We start from the raw sequence: 21043 nt of genomic DNA, 5'->3' as shown, positions 1-21043 counted from the left end.
CTCTTAATCCTCAGGAGATTTGGTCATTTAATTTGTAAGATACCTTTGATATTTTGTTTATTAATCATTTAACTGTTTCCACCATGATCTATTTTGCTTTATGTCTCTTTTATCATTGAGCTTGGTGGAAGCTTACAATTCAATCCAGCAAAATAATCTGCATCAAGCCTCTTGTGTACACTGAAGACATTTCTCTCTTTTGATTCCTCTACTGCTCTTATGCAATTAGATTTACTTCTCTATTGCTGAGTATTCGATGAGGAGTAGTTCTTCTAGCTTACCACAAATCTACAACCTTCATCCAAGAAGCAAAATACTGCCGATTCTGGAAATCTGCTCTAAATACCACAAATACTTAGCAAGTATGGTGGTATTTGTTCAGAAATAAAAAGAATCAATGTTTCTCACGATTAACCTTTATTCAGTAATACCGTCACCAAAAAAGGCCTATTCTACACCCAGACTATTTGCAACCTGTGGATCTCACTGAATGTTCTCTATTGTGATTCCCTCATCCTCAATCTACTGCGCCGATGCAAAAGACCTCTCCAGTCTTGCTTATTCCTGTGACATTCTGGCCACCTTTTTATCTCATTTTATTTGTTTAAAAATCAGATGCCCACTTCCTAGTCTACCCCAAGTCATATTCACTCTAAACCTTCTCAGTGAACTTCAACACTTCAGGTTTACTAATTCCTTTTTTGTACTATGTGTGCACAATATTTTAGTAATCTCCTAAATCCCCATTTAAGCTTGCTTTCTTTTGACTTCTATTTCAATGGCCATTATGCAAGAATTCCAACACTGAACTATTGCTCTTCTGCTTACTGTCCTTTTACCCGTATACTTTTGAAAAATCCCACAATGTAAAAACATCACTAGATAAATGCAAACTGGTATAGTTTTCCTAGGTTTATGTATTTCTACAGCTAGTGAGTTGCTTGTCTACAATTAAAATAAAAATAGTTTTATGTTGGGGCTCAATTTATGTTGTTTTACTTAAGACGAGGCTCCATTTTTTCTATTTCATGTACTTTAATAATATTAAATACTTTTAGGCTGGATATAGTATAGTCAGCAGGGACAAAAAACTTCATTTATTATATAACCTAAATCTAGAAGAATTATCATTGAAGTTCATGAGTAAGATTGTTCATGTTGTGTAACTTGATTCTTGTATAGCAATTTGCTATACACTCGCTTTACTTGAGAACAACTGTAGTCGTTATCAAAAGTACTTTGTTAGGATTATTTACCTTTAATGAATTTACTGTTAAGGTTTTAATTTGGGTAAAATTGGGTGGTCATTAGAGAGAACAATAGGATTTGAGAGTCCAATAAAATACAATCTTAATGAACAACATGATTCTCTAACTCATTGTCTTAGAAAAAGAAACTAGGATAAATCCATGAATGTATGTTCTAGCACTGTTAACATTTGAACAGTTTTAAAATCTGAACTTTCATTTGGGGTCATGTAATGTCTTTGTGCAATTTTAAAGATTTGCACTTTGAGCATTGTACTACCTAAAAAACCCATTTCCAGAAAAGTTGGGATATTTTCAAAATCCAATAAAAACAAAACTCTGTGATACGTTAATTCACGTGAACCTTTATTTAACTGACAAAAGTACAAAGAAAAGATTTTCAATAGCTTTACTGACCAACTTAATTGTATTTTGTAAATATACACAAATTTAGAATTTGATGGCTGCAACACACTCAACAAAAGTTGGGGCAGAGTTAAAATAAGATTGAAAAGTGCACAGAATATTCAAGTAGCACCAGTTTGGAAGACTCCACATTGGCTAATTGGTAGCAGGTGAGGTATCATGACTGGGTATAAAAATAGTATCCATCAAAGGCTCAGTCTTTGCAAGCAAGAATGGGTCGTAGCTCACCCCTTTGTGCCAAAATTCGTGAGAGAATTGTTAGTCAGATCAAAGGGAACATTTCCCAATAAAAGATTGCAGAGAATTTAGGCCTTTCAACATTTACAGTACATAATATTGTGAAAAGATTCAGAGAATTCAGAGACATCTCAGTGCGTAAAGGGCAAGGTCAGAAACCACTGTTGAATGCGCGTGATCTTCGAGCCCTCAGGCGGCACTGCCTAAGAAACCGTCATGCTACTGTGACAATTATTGCCACCTGGGCTCGGGAGTACTTCGGAAAACCATTGTCACTTAACACAGTCCGTCGCTGCATCCAGAAATGCAACTTGAAACTGTATTATGCAAGGAGGAAGCCATCCATCAACTCTATGCAGAAACGCTGGCGAGTTCTCTGGGCCTGAGCTCATCTCAGATGGACTGAAAGACTGTGGAACTGTGTGCTGTGGTCAGATGAGTCCACATTTCAGCTAGTTTTCGGGAAAAACGGGCGTCGAGTTTTCCGTGCCAAAGATGAAAACGACCATCCTGATTGTTATCAGCCAAAGGTGCAAAAGCCAGCATCTGTGATGGTATGGAGGTACATCAGTGCCCATGGCATGGGTGAGTTGCATGTATGTGAAGGTACCATTGACTCTGAGCTTTATATTAGGATTTTAGAGGGACATATGTTGCCATCAAGGTAACGTCTCTTCCTGGGACGTCCATGCTTATTTCAGCAGGACAATGCCAGACCACATTCTGCACGGGCTACAACAGCGTGGCTTTGTAGACACAGAGTGCATGTGCTTGACTGGCCTGCTGCCAGTCCAGATCTATCTCCTATTGAAAATGTATGGCGCATCATGAAGAGGAGAATCAGACAACGGAGACCACGGACTGCTGAGCAGCTGAAATCTTATATCAAGCAAGAATGGACAAAATTTCCAATTGCAAATCTACTACGATTAGTATCCTCAGTTCCAAAACCATTAAAAAGTGTTATTAAAAGGAAAGGTGATGTAACACAATGGTAAACATGCCTCTGTCCCAACTTTTGTTGAGTGTGTTGCAGCCATCAAATTCTAAATTTTTGTATTTACAAAATACAATTAAGTTGGTCAGTAAAACTATTGAAAATCTTTTCTTTCTACTTTTGTCAGTTAAATAAAGGTTCACGTGAATTAACATATCACAGATTTTTGTTTTTACTGCATTTTGGAAAATATCCTAACTTTTCTGGAAATGGGGTTTGTATATGCAAACACTATTCTACGAGTTTGTGCAATTCATCTTCTGTCAAAATGAGAATTTTTGGTTATTCATGATAGTTATAGATACATGGAATATTTTTGATGGATTTGGATCAAACTCTATTCTCTGATCTGCTGTAGATATGAAGGACTATCAGCTAGTTACCTGGTCACGTGACCAGACACTACGGATGTGGCGGATTGATACGCAGTTACACAAGGTAGGTGGTGTTGCACTTATTCAGATAGGGTAAATTGACGCAGTCACCACTGTCAACTATTCCTTTAACTTAACAATAATTGGCAGCTCCCTTAGTGTAGAAAGTGTTCAGAAAGTAGTTTTACAAAGGTTAAAGGGTCATATTAGATTTCTCTATTGACAAGATTGACATTTTGATCTTGACTTTATAATGCATTTCTGTGCTTCACTGGAGGGAAAAAAAAATCATAGGTGATAGTAGGCAAGCAAATTCCATTTTAGGTTCAGTTGTTACTTCATTACTAACGAGACATGAAGTCACAGACTGAAATTGAAATTGGTTGTATATAGTAAACTAAGATATCACTCAATGCTTATGCATTAGGTTATATTGAGCATACTATGTGGCTTATTTAATAGTTGGAATGTAACAGCACATTTAAGTGATGTTAATACTTGTATAAAGGAAATCTTGAGTGATTATGCTTATTAAAGCTTTCCTCATAAACATAAGGATGGAGTAACATATAACTATAAAGTATCATCTGTCTTTAATGGTATCGCCCATGCCTCTGCTAGTTGCTGGTAAGTTCATGTCCCACTTCAAGGACTTGAGCACAATTGAGGCAGACACTACCGTTCAGTACTGACACAATTCTACATTTTTGGAGGTGCAATCTCTGAATGGGGTAATAAATCATAACTACAAGTGCTTCCTTAAGTAGACATAAAACATCACATAACACTACTTCGAATAAGAGTTAAGGGAATTATTTCAGATGTCTTGGCCAAAATTTATTCAATATAAGTATTTGGCTGTTGTTAGATAGTTGTTCATTGGGGATTTCGCAATTGAAATGGGGTAGATGGTGGGTTGGCAGGGTTTGATAGTGTGGCATTTGTAATGTGGAGTCTATACATTCGGCCCTCTTTATCTGTGATGGATTGGTTCCGGGACCCTCACAGATACCAAAAAATGTGGATGCTCAAGTCCTTTATTCTACCTGTCTCAATCGGTACAGCTTAGGATCCAGCAGAACCCTAGACCTTATTTAACCTGTTTCAGTGCGGTGGACATTAGGATCCAGTGGTAGAGCTCTGAATCTGCAGTGTTTCTGTTCACGAAAATAATCACAATCAGGATTGAAAATAAAGTGGAAATAATAAATTGATCTGAAAGAGGTGAAATGCCATCGGTCATTGGAAAAGCATTAGGCTACCGTCGGTCAACGATCGGAACAATTTTAAAGGATAACGTGAGAAAGGCCCTGCCCCAATGAAAGCTACAATTATTACTAAGCAACGCAGTGGTTTAATTTTTGGGTTTTTGGGTTTTTGATCCTCCACATCAACCCGGCACGGTGGAGAGTGCACCAGGGAGCGATCTGTCACTGGATTGAACTCGGGAGCTTCCGTTCCCAAGCCCGGTGCTGACACATACATTTTAACTTTTTTATATGCATAGAAAGGTAAAATATATACTCTGTACTAAGACAAACATTTGACAACTGACGCTAAATAATACTGGATGTACTTGTTCTGACTTACTTAGTAAGAGAACTTCCGAGTTTTTCGATCCCAATTTGCGATAACCTACGCACATCCTCCCGTATACTTTAAATCATCTCTAGATTACTTATAATACCTAATACAATGTAAATGCTATGTAAAATAGTTGTTATGCTGCATTGTTTAAGGAATAATGACAAGAAAAAAAGTCTGTACATGCTTGAACAACAAGTGCTGGAAGAGCACTTCAGGGTTTTGTTGCTTAGCTGTTGGTTGAATTTGTGCATGTGGAACTCGCTAAGGAGGGCCGACTGTAGTTGTTTGTTTTACTGGTTGAGTTTTCAATGCAACTTCCACAGAATGAGGTCTTGATCAGCTATTTTGTTCCAGCTCTGTGCAAATGATATGTTGGATGGGGAAGAATTAATTGATGGTGTTTCCCTGCTCCCAGAGACAGACAAATCCCTTCATTCACAGGATACAGATTCTCATCCAACAATAAATCATGTGAACGAGGAGGATGAAGGTAAAGTAATTGCTAACTTCTAATTGGACTTTTCAATTCTATGCCTGTTTCTCTGAACCACAGCCTCACAAATTGGAAAATGGAAAGATGAAAACTAAAAGTTGACACTGAAACTGGTTAAGAATATTAGAAGCTAGCCTGTATAATTTCCTGTTCCTATTTGAACTATTCTTGATCTTCAATTATTTGCCATTGTTCAATTGTCATTCGGATGTGTCCTTTGTACACTATCAATTGGAAGTACAAATGTCTTGCTTTGTATTGGAAGGACAGCAGAATGTGAGATTTAAAAATATTTGTCTTATTTTGCTGTAGTTTAATCATCTTCTCGCCTTTGGCTATCTTGAGTCTGGCTCAGGTTGCTGGCCAGTGATAATATAAAACTGAGGAAGAAATACCAGCTAACTTAGTAGATAATATTGTTGAATTAGAGTGTTTTTTTTATCTGATATTTTACTGTGCACACGTCTGCATTGTTGGCCTTCCAATAAACTCAGCATGCATACATATATCAGTCTCTAAACCTGCAGGGGCATCATGTTTGGAATTTTAAAAGTGATAGATCTTTGCTGCAGTGATTAATTTACAATGTGGTCAAATGCAGTGGCTTACTAAAAGTTCTTGATAATGAGCTGACATAGTAGCAGCTATGATAATGAGCAATAGTCATGTTGGGGTTTTATAATCTGTATTGTAGTTTTAACATTTAGAGGGTGGAAAAGCTGATCTAGGTACACTCTCTTCTCAGCCTTTTTTGATCAGTGCATTTTACATGTTTTAAAATTTGAAAGCCAAATTAGGAAAAGGAAAACTTAACCATGGATTACTGCGGATATTTTATTTCTTGACCATGTCCTGAGCATCATTCTCCTGCACTGTGTACTTTGAAGATTTGTAACTATATTGGGTACTTGTTTCTTTTTCCAGTATTTAGAATGTTAATTTTATACTTAATATTTGGTTTTGGTGGCCATTTTAAGCATCTATATAAGGATTTACCTGTGAATTTGAGAGGTAGGAATATTTCGGTAATAAAATTTACCAATTAAATTTCTATTTTATGTTTATGGGCCGTCTACCATAGGCATTCATTGTTTATCTTCCTTTCAAATTAAGCCACATGTCTTGCTCACATCTCTCTTCCACTGCTTTTTTTGAGTGAGGCATAACTGTTCCATGTTGTTGGTCACCATTTTTGTTCTCAGCCTTTAATGAGTTATATACATTGTTTTGGACTATAGTAACTCTCCATATCCCTTTACTTCAGCACTGAGGGAAGATTTTCATAACCATGCAACCATCAATTCTAAACCAGATTACCTTGGACTACCGCAGACATTGCAACAAGAATTCTCATTGGTTAATCTGCAAATCCGCAATGTGATGGTAGATGAGGTATGATTGAAAGCGTTGATTCATTGCAGTAGTGATTGGGCTGACCTCTAATCTTCCCATGCCCAACTCAATCTCAAGTAATAGTTCTTAAAATCTCATTTGACAAGGATATATCTATTTTTAAAGAAGTTGAAGAGTTTTAAATTTTTATTTTCCTTTTATTCTGAAATGTATGTGTTGTTGTACAAAATATGTAAGACACTAATGGAAGTACATCTTATTAGACATACCTGCAGAGAGCACTGTTTTAAAGAATAAGTCAGTGGACAGTTCTTTTTAAGAATTAGATTTTGAATTTAGAAGTTTAGACTTTGGGAAATAGGTCAAGGTTTAGAGGAAGTTTATGTTCATTTACATTCTCCTTTTTCTTCACCGCCACATTCTGATCCACTGACTCTTTTGTTATGGATAGCCAGTTATTTTAATCAAATGGCTTTTGGAAATAAGGATATAGAATGTGCTGTGCCCTTTGTATATCCACATATAGGCTTCTTCAAGTACTGAGTTTACTATTTCCAATTTTAATGAAAATTTTCCCTTCAAGAGTGGTGTAAGATATATTCCATTTTAGGTATTAAAATTTTCACAAACACTGTTTTTTGATTGTTACAATTTTAATCTTTATGTTGGGCAAATAATACAGTGTTACAATGTTTCTTGTGGGTACAGATGGATGCTATAAATCGCAATTGCACAGTCTCAGTGCATTGTGGAAATTTACGAGTGAAGATGGTTGTGATATTTCCAGTACAGTACCCAAACAACGCTGCACCTTCTTTCCAGTTTGTCAACCCCACCACCATCAGTTCCAGCATGAAGACTAAACTCCTAAAGGTAAGTCAAGGGTGAAATTAGTTAATCTCATAACGACTGAAAGTAGGTGTCTATATTCCACGCCACCCACTTTTAAATGAAAAATATCTTGTGAAACAGTTGTAAATACATGCTTTAGCTTGTATACCATTCAAGTACAAAGCTAAGTTTCTGTCTCTGCCATTTCTGATGGATTAGATGAAGTGTATGGAGCTTTCCTGGTATTCTATCATCACAAAACAGCTTCATCTCTGCACTTTTTTTGGAGGCTTTGTTAATCACCAGATGGCTGTTTTTGCATATAAGCAATCAAGGTAATTAATTGTGAGTAAAATAGAGTCCAAGAGCCACAGAAAAGTACAGCACAGAAACAGGCCCTTCAGCTCATCTAGACCACACCAAATGATTTAAACTCTCTGCTCCCTTCGACCTGCAACAGGACCAAAGCCTATCATCATGTACCTATATTCAAACTCCTATCCTCATGTACCTATCCAAACTCCTACCATCATGTACCTATCCAAACTCCTACCATCATGTACCTATCCAAACTCCTACCATCATGTACCTATCCAAACTCCTATCATCATGTACCTATCCAAACTCCTACCATCATGTACCTATCCAAACTCCTACCATCATGTACCTATATTCAAACTCCTATCCTCATGTACCTATCCAAACTCCTACCATCATGTACCTATCCAAACTCCTACCATCATGTACCTATCCAAACTCCTATCCTCATGTACCTATCCAAACTCCTACCGTCATGTACCTATCCAAACTCCTATCCTCATGTACCTATCCAAACTCCTACCATCATGTACCTATCCAAACTCCTATCCTCATGTACCTATCCAAACTCCTACCATCATGTACCTATCCAAACTCCTACCATCATGTACCTATCCAAACTCCTACCATCATGTACCTATCCAAACTCCTATCATCATGTACCTATCCAAACTCCTACCATCATGTACCTATCCAAACTCCTACCATCATGTACCTATATTCAAACTCCTATCCTCATGTACCTATCCAAACTCCTACCATCATGTACCTATCCAAACTCCTACCATCATGTACCTATCCAAACTCCTACCATCATGTACCTATCCAAACTCCTATCCTCATGTACCTATCCAAACTCCTACCATCATGTACCTATCCAAACTCCTACCATCATGTACCTATCCAAACTCCTACCATCATGTACCTATCCAAACTCCTACCATCATGTACCTATCCAAACTCCTACCATCATGTACCTATCCAAACTCCTATCATCATGTACCTATCCAAACTCCTACCATCATGAACCTATCCAAACTCCTATCCTCATGTACCTATCCAAACTCCTATCATCATGAACCTACCCAAACTCCTATCCTCATGTACCTATCCAAACTCCTACCGTCATGTACCTATCCAAACTCCTATCGTCATGTACCTATCCAAACTCCAATCATCATGAACCTACCCAAACTCCTACCATCACGAACCTATCCAAACTTCTATCATCATGTACCTATCCAAACTCCTATCATCATGTACCTATCCAAACTCCTACCATCATGTACCTATCCAAACTCCTATCATCATGTACCTATCCAAACTCCTACCATCATGTACCTATCCAAACTCCTATCATCATGTACCTATCCAAACTCCTACCATCATGTACCTATCCAAACTCCTATCATCATGTACCTATCCAAACTCCTACCATCATGTACCTATCCAAACTCCTACCATCATGTACCTATCCAAACTCCTACCATCATGTACCTATCCAAACTCCTACCATCATGTACCTATCCAAACTCCTACCATCATGTACCTATCCAAACTCCTACCGTCATGTACCTATCCAAACTCCTATCATCATGTACCTATCCAAACTCCAATCATCATGAACCTACCCAAACTCCTACCATCACGAACCTATCCAAACTTCTATCATCATGTACCTATCCAAACTCCTATCATCATGTACCTATCCAAACTCCAATCATCATGAACCTACCCAAACTCCTACCATCACGAACCTATCCAAACTTCTATCATCATGTACCTATCCAAATTTCTCTTAAATACTGAATTTGAGCTCATATGTACCACTTTTCTGGCAGCTCATTTAACAATTTCTCAGCCCTCTGGGTGAAGAAGTTTCCCCTCAAGTTCCCCTTTTCACCTTTCACCCTTAACCCATGACCTTTAGTTGTAGTTCCAACCAACCTGAGTGGAAAAAGGCTGCTTGCATTTGCCCTATCTCTACCCCCCGTTATTTTGTATACCTCTATCTAATCTGTCAATCTTCTACATTCCAAGGAATAAAGTCTTAACCTATTCAATCTTTCCTTTTAACTCAGGTCTTCCAGCCCTAGCAACACAGCAACATCCTTGTAAATTTTCTCTGTGCTCTTTCAACCGTATTTACATATTTTATGTAGGTAGGTGACCAAAACTGCACACGATGCTCCAAATTAGTCCTTTCTCATGTCTTGTTACAGCTTCAACATAACAACACACCTCCTGTACTCGTACTTTGATTTATGAAGTACAATATGCCAGAAGATTTCTTTATGACCCTGTGGTGCCACCTTCATTGAATTATGGACCTGTATTCCCAGATCCCGTTGTTCTACCACACTCATCAGTGCCCTACCCTTCTCTGTGAAAGACCTACCCAGGTTGGTCCTATCGAAGTGCAATACCTCACACTAGCCTGAATTAAATTCCATCTGTCATTTTGCAGCCCAGTTTTCCAGTTGGTCCAGATCCCGTTGCAAGCCATGTTAGCCTTTCTCACTGTCCACTACACCCCCAGTCTTGCTGTCACCTGCGAATTTGCTGATCCAATTAACCGCATTATCATCCAGATCGTTGATATAGATGACAAATATCAGCGGACCCAACACTGATCCCTGTGGCACACCACTAGTCACAGGCCTCTAGTCAGAGAGGGAGCCATTTACCACAACCCTCTAACTTCTCCAACAAAGCCAATGTCTAGTACAATTTACTACCTCATCTTGAATGCCGAGCAGCTGAACTTCTTGACCAACCTCCCATATGGGACTTTGTCAAATGCTTTGGTAAAGTCCATGTAGACAACATCCACTGCCCTGCCTTCATCCAGTTTCCTGGTAACTTCCTTGATAAACTATAAGATTTGTTGGACATGACCTACCATGTATGAAGTCATACTGACTATCCTTGATCAGTCCATGTCTCTGAATACTTATATGTCACCTTCCAATAACTTTACCACTACTGATGTCAGGCTCTAGTTTATTTTCTGAACCTTTCTTAAATAGTGGAATAACATTGGCTTTCTGCCACTCCTCTGATACCTCACTTGTTGCTAAGGGTAATGTCTTTGCTGGGGCTCCGGCAATTTCTGCATTTGCCTCCCAAAGGGTCCGAGGGAACACCTTGTCAAGCCCTTGGGATTTAACCACCCTAAGTTGCCTCAGGACAGAAGCCCCTCCTCCCCTGAAATCTGTTTAGGGTCCATGACATTGATGCCGCTTTGCCTCACTTCTATAGACTGTGCTCTTAACAAATCTATAGAATCCCTTTAGATTATGCTTTACCTTGTTGCTAGAGCAGCCTCATGTCTTCTTTTAGGCCTCCTGGTTTCTTTCTTAAGTGTTCTCTTGCATTTCTTGTACTTCATAAGCGCCTCATTTGTTCCCACCTGCTTATTCCTGCTATGTACTTCCTTTTTTTTATTAACTTCTTGAAAACCAAGGTTTCCCGCACCTATTCAATTTACCTTTTATTCTGACAGGTACATACAAGCTTTGTACTCTCAAAATTTCACTTTTGAAGACCTTCCACTTACCAAGTACACCTTAGTCAGAATATTGTCTGTCCCAATCCACACTTGCCAGATCTTTTCTGATACCAACAAAATTAGCCTTACTTCAATTTAGAATCTCAATCGGTGGCCCAGACCTATCTTTTTGCCTCACTGGACGAGATCTCCAGTTTCCTGTATCCCACAACTTAGTTGTAACTACCTCTCTTTGTGTCCTGTTTATAACCACCTCAGCCTCCCGAATGATCTGCAGTTCATCTAGTTCCAGCTCTCAACTCCTGAATGTAGTTTGTTAGAAGCTACATTTGGATGCACTTCTCACAGGTGTAGTCATCCATCTTAAGTAGACAATAATGTGTTATATAAATACTTGTAAGTGTATGTACATTACTGGCCGTGCATCTTAGACGACTGAAGTGGCTTATCTCTGGTTGATTTCATGTGTGAGTGTTTTCATCCATCTTGTCTGTGTACCTCTACCATTTTCTTTCTTTATTTTTGTCACTATTACTGATGATTAAGTTGTGTATTTTGTGTGTTTCTAGGAACTACACAACAAAGTATGTTTTTCTGTGTAAGTTAGTATCTGTGTTTTTGTCTTGTATGTCATAGGCATGGTCTACACAGTTCTTTTGCTTCACTGTGAATTTTATAAGCATGTTAATTTTTGCGACAGATTCTGAAGGACACATCTCTCCAGAAGGTAAAGCGAAATCAGAGCTGCTTGGAACCCTGTCTACGCCAACTGGTGTCCAGCCTGGAAGCCATTGTGGTCAGAGCACTTTGTGTTATATCATTGTTCATTATTGTATGGAAGATAAAATTATTTAATGCTTTGAAATTCGAAGTAGCTGAGTGCAGTTGTGCATGAGACAGTGTCACAGAATGAAAAATCACACAGAATTAGAACAATACAGCATTTGCACCAATCCTACATTATTTCCATTTTTTCCCATATGTTTTCATCAACTTTCCCCAGATTCTTCCACTCACCTTCAAACCTACTATTATCTACACATGTACATCAGTTCTAAAGGGACATCTCTCTGCACTTGTGACAATAGTAAATCAATTTACCAAAATTTGGAGCAACTTAAATTGACCAATCAACCTGTGCCAATCTGCACATATTTGGCCTGCACACACAAAATTAAAGGGTCATGGCCAAAAACATCAACTGTTTATTCCCCTCTGTAGAAGCTGCCTGACTTGCTGAGTTCCTCCAGCACTTTGTGTGTGTTGCACAAAGTTTCCAGCATCTGGGAGGAAACCTGAGCACCCAGATAGACACAGGGAAAATGCGCAAGTGTCACACAGATAAGACACAAAGTCAGGATTGATTGTTGGACTCTGGTGCTGTGAAGATGAGCCACAGTGCTGTTCTAAAATTGAGGGTGAATTGCCCTATTTCAGTTCTGTAGGCTGAGATGTGTTTGTTAAGACATCAGTGGGATCTACATGTTATGCCATATGTGGGTCAGGAGTTAATGGTGGGGGGGGGGGTAAGTAAAGCCCTTCCTACCATTGCACACATCTACATGGAGCACATCAAAAGAAAACAGCATACATCAGGGACCCCCACCATCCAGGTCATGCTTTCTTCTTGCTGTTGCCACTAGGAAGAAGGTATAGGAGCCTCAGGACTCACATTACCAGGTTCAGGAACAGTTATTACCCTTCAACCATCAGGCTCCTGAACCAGAGGCGATAACTTCACTTCCCTGTTACTGAACTGTTCCCCACAACTTAAGAACTCACTTTCAAGGACTCTTTTTGATATTTATTGCTTATTTATATATTATTGTTATTATTTCTTTTTCTTTTTTTATTTGTACAATTTGTTGTCTTTTGCACACTAGTTGTACACCCAGTTGGTGCAGTCTTTCATTGATTCTGTATTGGATAATGGATTTATTGAGTATGCCCACAAAACTGAATCTCAGGTTTGTATATGGTAACCTATATTTACTTTGAACTTTGCTTTGATTGGTGAGAAGTACCTTCTTGCTTCCTCCTTTTGCTCCAATCAAAGAGGTTCAAGGTGCTTAGCATGTTCCTGGATGTTCCTTCTCCATTTTGAGGTGTCCAGGAAATCCCACAATACAATGAGGATAGAACCATAGAACATTACAGCACAGAAACAGGCCTTTTGGCCCTTCTTGGCTGTGCCAAACCATTTTTCTGCCTAGTCCCACTGACCTGCACCTGGGCCATATCCCTCCAAAACCCTTTCATCCATATACCTGTCCAAGTTTTTCTTAAATGTCAAAAGTGAGCCTGCATTCACCACTTCATCTGGCAGCTCATTCCACACTCCCACCACTCTCTGCGTGAAGAAGCCCCCCCCCAATGTTCCCTTTAAACTTTTCCCCCTTCACCGTTAACCCATGACCTGTGGTTTTTTTCTCCCCTGGCCTCAGTGGAAAAAGCCTGCTTGCATTCACTCTATCTATACCCATCATAATTTTATACACCTCTATCAAATCACCCCTCATTCTTCTACGCTCCAGGGAATAAAGTCCTAACCCATTCAACCTTTCTCTGTAACTCAGTTTCTCAAGTCCTGGCAACATCCTTGTAAACCTTCTCTGCACTCTTTCAAGCTTATTTTATATCCTTCCTGTAATTCGGTGACCAAAGCTGCACACAATACTCCCAAATTCGGTCTCATCAATGTCTTATACAACCTCACCATTACATTCCAACTCTTATACTCAGTACTTTGATTTGTAAAGGCCAATGCATCAAAAGCTCTCTTTACAACCCTATCTACTTGTGACGCCACTTTTAGGGAATTATGTATCTGTACTCCTAGATTCCTCTGTTCTACTGCACTCCTCAGTGTCCTACCATTTACCTTGTATGTTCTACCTTGGTTTGACCTTCAGAAGTGCAATACCTCACACATTAAACTCCATCTGCCACTTTTCAGCCCATTCCTCCAACTGGTCCAAATCCCTCTGCAAGCTCTGAAAACCTTCTTCACCGTCCACTACACCTCCAATATTTGTGTCATCAGCAAATTTGCTGATCCAATTTGCCACATTATCATCCAGATCATTGATATTGATGACAAATAACAATGGACCCAGCACTGATCCCTGTGGCACACCACTAGTCACAGGCCTCCACTCAGAGTAGCAATCCTCCACTACCACTCTCTGGCTTCTTCTATTGAGCCAATGTCTAATCCAATTTACTACCTCTCCATGTGTACCTAACAACTGAATCTTCCTAACTAACCTCCCATGCAGGACCTTGTCAAAGGTTTTACTAAAGTCCATGTAGACAACATCCACTGCCTTCCCTTCATCCACTTACCTGGTAACTTCCTCGAAAAACTCTAATAGATTGGTTAAACATGACCTACCATGCACAAAGCCATGCTGGCTTTTTCTAATAAGTCTCTGTCTATCCAAATACTTGTAGATCCTATCTCTTAATATTCCTTCCAATAACTTACCTACTACTGATGTCAAACTTAACTGGCCTATAATTTTCTGGCTTACTTTTTGAGCCTTTTTTAAACAATGGAACTACATGAGCTATCCTCCAATCCTCCGGCACCTGACCCATGGATATCGACATTTTAAATATTTCTGCCAGGGTCCCTGCAATTTCAACACAGTCTCCTTCAAGGTCTGAGGGAATACCCTGTCAGGTCCTGGGGATTTATCTACTCTGATTTGCCTCAAGACAGCAAGCACCTCCTCCTCGTCAATCTGTATAAGTTCCATGACCTCCCTACTTGTTTGCCTTGTTTCCATAGACTCCATTCCTGTTTCCTTAGTAAATACAGATGCAAGAAACCCACTTAATATCTCTCCCATTTCTTTTGGTTCCATACATAGCTGACCACTTTGATCTTCAAGAGGACCAATTTTATCCCTTACTCTTAACATACCTGTAGAAGCTCTTAGGATTATCCTTCACCCTGATGCCAAAGCAACCTCATGTCTTCTTTTAGTCCTTCTGATTTCTTTCTTATCTTCTTACTTTTTTATACTCCTCAAGCATCTTATTTCCTCCCTGTTGCCTATACATGTTATATATCTATCTCTTCTTCTTTATCAGAGTTCCAATATTCCTCAAGAACCAAGGTTCCTTATTCTTATTCATTTTGCCTTTAACCCTGACAGGAACATACAAACTCTGCACTCTCAAAATTTCTCCTTTGAAGGCCTCCCACTTACCAATCACATCCTTGCCAGAGAACCTGTCCCAATCTACGCTTTTTAGATCCTTTCTTATTTCTTCAGATTTGGCCTTTTTCCAGTTTAGAACTTCAACCCGAGGACCAGATCTATCTTTATCCATGATCAAGTTGAAACTAAAGATGTTACGATCACTAGAACCAAAGTGTTCCCCTACACACACTTCTGTCACTTGCCCTAACTCATTTCCTAATAGGAGATCTAATATTGCATCCTCCCTAGTTGGTACATCTATATATTGATTTAGAAAACTTTCTTGAACACATTTCACAAACTCTAACCCATCTAGACCTTTAACAGTATGGGAGCCCCAGTCACAGTGTGGAAAATTAAAATCCCCTACAATCACAACTTTCTGTTTCCTGCAGTTGTCTGTTATCTCTCTGCAGATTTGCTCCTCCAATTCTCGCTGACTATTGGGTGGTCTATAATACAACCCTATTAATGTGGTCGTACCTTTCCTGTTTCTCAGCTCCACCCGTATGCCCTCAGAAGACAAGCCCCCTAATCTGTCTTGCTGAAGCACTGCTGTAATATTTTCCCTGACTAGCAAAGCCACCCCCCCACCCTTCATCCCTCTGCCTCTATCACGTCTGAAACATCGGAACCTTGGAACATTGAGCTGCCAGTCCTGCCCCTCCTGTAGCCAACTTTCAGTAATGACTATGATGTCATAATTCCACGTGTCAATCCAGGCCCTCAGCTCTTCTGCCTTTCCCACAATATTCCTCGCATTGAAATATACACACATCAGAAGATTATTACCACCACACACAACCTTACTATTTGTCATTTATTTTTACCCCTGTTCCACTATCTACTCTGGCACTCTGCTTCCCATCCCCCTGCAAATATAGTTTAAACCCTCCCCAATAACACTAGCAAACCTCCCTGCCAGTATATTGGTCTCCTTGTAGTTCAGGTGTAACCCGTCTCTCTTGTACAGGTCCCATCTACCCCAGAAGAGGTCCCAGTGATCTAGAAATCTGAAATCCTACCCACTTCACCAGTTTCTCAGCCACGTGTCCCATCTGCCAGAGAATCCTACTCTTACCCTCACTTGCACGTGGCACAGGCAGCAATCCGGAGATTACTACCTTGAGGTCCTGTTTTTCAACTTCCTACCAAGCTCTCTGTACTCACTCTTCAGCACCTCCTGACTCTTTCTACCTATGTCATTGGTACCAATGTGTACCATGTCATCTGGCTGATCACTCTCCCATTTCAGAATGCTTTGCACGTGATCAGAGACATCCCTGACCCTGGCACCTGGGAGGCAACAAACCATCCGGGAGGCAACAAACCATCCGGGAGTCTCTGTCACGACCACAGAATCTCCTGTCTGTACCCCTGACAATGGAGTCCCCTATCACTACCGCTTTCCTCTTCTTCCTCCCTCCCTTCTGCACAGCAGAACCAGACTCAGTGCCAGAGATCCAGCTGCCACAGCTTGTCCCAGGTAAGCTATCCCCCCCCCTAACAGTATCCAAATCAGTATACCTGTTCCGGAGGGGAATGGCCACTGGGGAACCCTGCACTACCTGCCCTTTCCCCTTCCCTTGCCTGACAGTAGCCCAATTACCTGTGCCCTGTTCCTTGGGTGTAACTACCTCCTGGAAGCTACTATCTATAAACTGCTCAGTCTCCCGAATGATCCAGAGGTCATCCAGCTCCAGCTCCAGTTCCCTAACACGGTCTGTTAGGAGCTACAGCTGAATGCACTTCTTGCAGGTATCGTTGTCAGGGACACCGGAGGTCTGACGAAGGGTCTCGACCCGAAACATCGACTGCTCCTTTCAACAGATGCTGCCTGACCTGATGAGTTCATCCAGCTTGTTTGTATGTCTTGATTTGACCACAGCATCTGCAATGTACTTTTTACACCGGAGGTCTCCCTGACTTCCCACATCCAGTGCCTGTTTCAGGACTCCAGTGTTAGTTATCCAGATGCGTAGTCCACCTCCAGAGCTGCCAGATGTAATGGAGTTCCAGTGCTGTTTGACTTGGGACAAGACACCTATCCTGCTGATGGATATGAAGAATTTGTGGAGATGGTATTGATCTGACTTTTCCAGTATCTTGAAATATTTGCTTTTGGAAGTCTGTGTTTCTGAAGTGCACAGAAGGATAGGGATCAGTGCTTCCAAGTAGACATGAGTGTAGTGTTAGGTTTGAGGTTTTGATCTTAGGGCATTCAGTGATTGAATTGTTGTATATAGATGATGTCAATGTTTGCGTGCCATTGGATGCTGAGTTCCAAGTTATTGTTGACTTTCTTATTAAACTTATAAGAGAATAGGCTTTGCTTTAAACATCTGTCAACTTGCCTTGTATATACAGCAACATCTTCCAGCAATAATGATCCAAAATGAGATGTTGGAAAATATAGTACTCACTTCAGATCTCAGGGCAACTTCTCATGAAGGTAAACGTATTCATGATGAAATTATTCTGGAACCAGGGTATGAAGATCAGGATATCAAATCTGGCAGTGACAGACCATTGATGCATTACTGTAGGTCAAGTCTTTGTAATATATCCAGTCATATTTCAGGAGCAATACTTCCATGTTCCATCTGGGTCACCTCTAAACTGACGGCATGAACTTTGATTTTTCTAACTTCTGGTAATTACTCTCCTTTTCCCTTCTCTTTTTCCATTCCCCATTCTGGCTTCCCTCTTCCCTTCCTTCTCTTCTCATCTGCCCGTCACTACTCTGGTGCCCTTTCTTCTTCCCTTTCTCCCATGGTCCACGCACCTCTCATATCAGATTCCTTCTTCAGCCTTTTACATTTTGTACCTATCATCTCCCATCTTCTCACTTCATTCCCCATCCCCCACCTTCTTCCTCACTTGGTTTCATCTATCGCTTGCCAGCTTGTACTACTTCTCTTTCTCCCCTCACCTTATTCTGGCTTCTGCCCCCTTCCTTTCCAGTTCAAATGAAGTGTCTGGGCCCAATATGTTGACTGTTTATTTCACTTCATGGATGCTGTCTGATCTGCTGAGTTCCTTCAGCTTAAATCATGGGCCTATTTGCTGCCTTGTGTTGCTGAAAAAGAATCACATTTGTGCCAGAGTACTGAGTTCTCTTAATGTTTTCTCTCAGTGGATAGCATCAAAATTATCTTTGTGAACATTTTGCCGGTGAAACTTAACAATTTGCAGTTTGGTTGTCATATATCAGCAGGAGTACAAAGATATTTCTGAAATGTATCATTTTATCTGTTTCGGTGTTTGTAGAAATAAATATGTTAATTTAACTACAAGAGTAGTGTTTTTATGTTATACAGACATCCCACCCTGCAAATAGAGTAGCTCCTTAGCAGCTAGCCAGCTAGCTTAAATAACGTTAGCTATGCTAATGAACAAATGACACCTGATTTTACTTTGGCAGCTCCCCCCAGAACTCATTAACTGGCAAACTTTTGTAGTTTGGCACCAGTCCTTCAAACTCACCTCAACATGTCTTTTACAGTCATTTAACCCACCACCACCATGGGCAATAGAAAAGACACTGTTGTAAACAGCACAGTGAGCAACACTGTTATTATTTTTGACCCCTGTTAGGCAGGGATACACTTTAGTGTAGTCTGGGGTGAAGTATGTTTTATTGGAACACTCTGCGCTGCAGGACACTAAACTGAACTGATGGACAATGAGAGAGAGGGAAGGGTCGACTGTAAAGCCTGCCCACAGAGAAAACTGATAGGTCTACTTAGCACAAAGAGAGACTGATCAGAATGCTCTCTCTGTCACTTTCTCGCTACATCTGTCACTCACTCTCTGTCTGTCTCTCTTCCTCCCTCCCTCCCCCCCCCCTCACTCGCTCACTCTCAAAAATATCGATTTCCAGGCTATTGTGTATAATTTGCGGGCTTCAGGGAGCCACTATCAATATGCAGGAGACTCCGGAACTTCCGGGTAAGGTGGGATGTGTGTGTTATATGACTGTCATCGTAACTATGTTCTTTAACTCCTAGAATCAGGACACCAATGGCTCTGCTAACTCACAAAATCCATTTGTCATTGGAAACTCTGTGACTCCGCCACTGCCAACTTTCCCACGAGTTACGAACACGTATGGTTCCTATCAAGATGCAAACATTCCTTTTCCTCGCACTTCTGGAGCACGCTTCTGCGGAGCTGGTTAGTGAGGGTTTAAGGGCAGCACTGTGAAATCAAACCCAATAGAGCATGAATTTAAAATGAAAGGAAATTTTAAGTGAGATTTGAAGAGGAAGTTTTATACGCAGAGAATGGTTGGTATTTGGTATTTTCCCCCAGAGAAGGTGCTAGAATTAGGTACAATCACTATATTTAAGAAGCATTTAAATAGATATTTTAAGAATAGGCAAGGCATAGGAGCATTATGGTCCTATTTTGAGCAAATGGGATTACAGTAGGGGTGGGGAAAAAGATCTGCATGGATGTGGTGGGCCAGTGGACCCACTTCTCTGCTGTAACATGTTTCAGATTATCAAAAGGAGTGCCATTTACATTTGTTGTACTTGTAGCTTTACTGTGAGGAGATTGATAGCTTTCAACATCTTGCTATGTACAGCAACTGGTATACCCTGTAAATTCAAGGGTTTACTGTACCTCCTGATACATCAGTTTTTGCATGATAGAGTGTTCTTTGGCAATCTAACCCCTTTATTAGTAAGGGAGACTTGTTTTCACATTTGCAAAGAATAGACTAATGCCTGCCAGTCAAAAATTCCCAAGCTGTCAGATGATTGGTGATTTCTGTGGTACCTCCTAGCAGAACAGGTCAGGGAAAGAGAAGCAAATAAGTCTGGAGAAATTTGTCAAAATAAGGATAAAAATAATGTAATTTCAGTCTGTTGTTGGCTTGCATGTTGGTTCAAATTCAAACCTTGACAAAATTTAAGTGAATTTATGTTGTTTAGGTTACCTTGTATACTTCATGAGACCAATGACTCTTCATCGGACTGTGTCTCCAACAGAACCCACACCCAGGTAAAGAAGAATTAATATCATTACATTTCAGTCATTTATTTCAGTAAATGAAGCGTTGAACTTCTATTGTTGCAGATTAGAATCAGCTAGTTTTAATGATAGGATCTGTTCCAGAGGTGCTGTTTTCCCTAATAGCACTGAACCTCAAAGTGACATGTGTTTGAAAGGTCAGGCACAGCGAGGCCAAACAAGCTGCCCAAACTACACAAACAGTCTGTGGGTGATTAAGACCAGAAATGCTAGAATGAGTCCTAAAAATCATTTTTTTCATGTTCATCAGATTAGAAGTGAATAAACAATGCAGAGGGAAGTACCTTGAGAGGGGAGATGATTATCATGGAAGGAAGTTGACCAGTGAGAAACGAGTGCCCTCTGTGCATTCCTCACTGTTGGGAGCCCTGTAGCTAAATGTCTATTCCAGTTAGAAATTCATAAGCTATTTACAGCA

At 40.1% G+C, this 21043-nt stretch overlaps 1 protein-coding gene across 3 annotated transcripts in view; it reads left to right on the top strand.

Annotated features, from left to right (window-relative positions):
• wdr59 (WD repeat domain 59) overlaps window positions 1-21043 on the top strand; it is a 101569-nt gene that overhangs the window by 24556 nt on the left and 55970 nt on the right. For 2 of the 3 annotated variants that reach the window (XM_059992588.1, XM_059992587.1), the window contains exons 11-17: window positions 3266-3345; window positions 5223-5358; window positions 6626-6753; window positions 7423-7587; window positions 12075-12170; window positions 19596-19761; window positions 20526-20595. In XM_059992588.1, the coding sequence (XP_059848571.1) occupies window positions 3266-3345; window positions 5223-5358; window positions 6626-6753; window positions 7423-7587; window positions 12075-12170; window positions 19596-19761; window positions 20526-20595 (841 nt within the window). The remainder of the gene's footprint in view (window positions 1-3265; window positions 3346-5222; window positions 5359-6625; window positions 6754-7422; window positions 7588-12074; window positions 12171-19595; window positions 19762-20525; window positions 20596-21043) is intronic. The other variant, XM_059992589.1, reaches the window with a different exon arrangement.

Source organism: Hypanus sabinus, chromosome 17 (genome assembly GCF_030144855.1).
Source record: "Hypanus sabinus isolate sHypSab1 chromosome 17, sHypSab1.hap1, whole genome shotgun sequence".
NCBI classification, from domain to species: Eukaryota; Metazoa; Chordata; class Chondrichthyes; order Myliobatiformes; family Dasyatidae; genus Hypanus; species Hypanus sabinus.
Note: the sequence above shows the minus strand (reverse complement) of the source record. Positions and strands in the feature narration are given on the sequence as shown.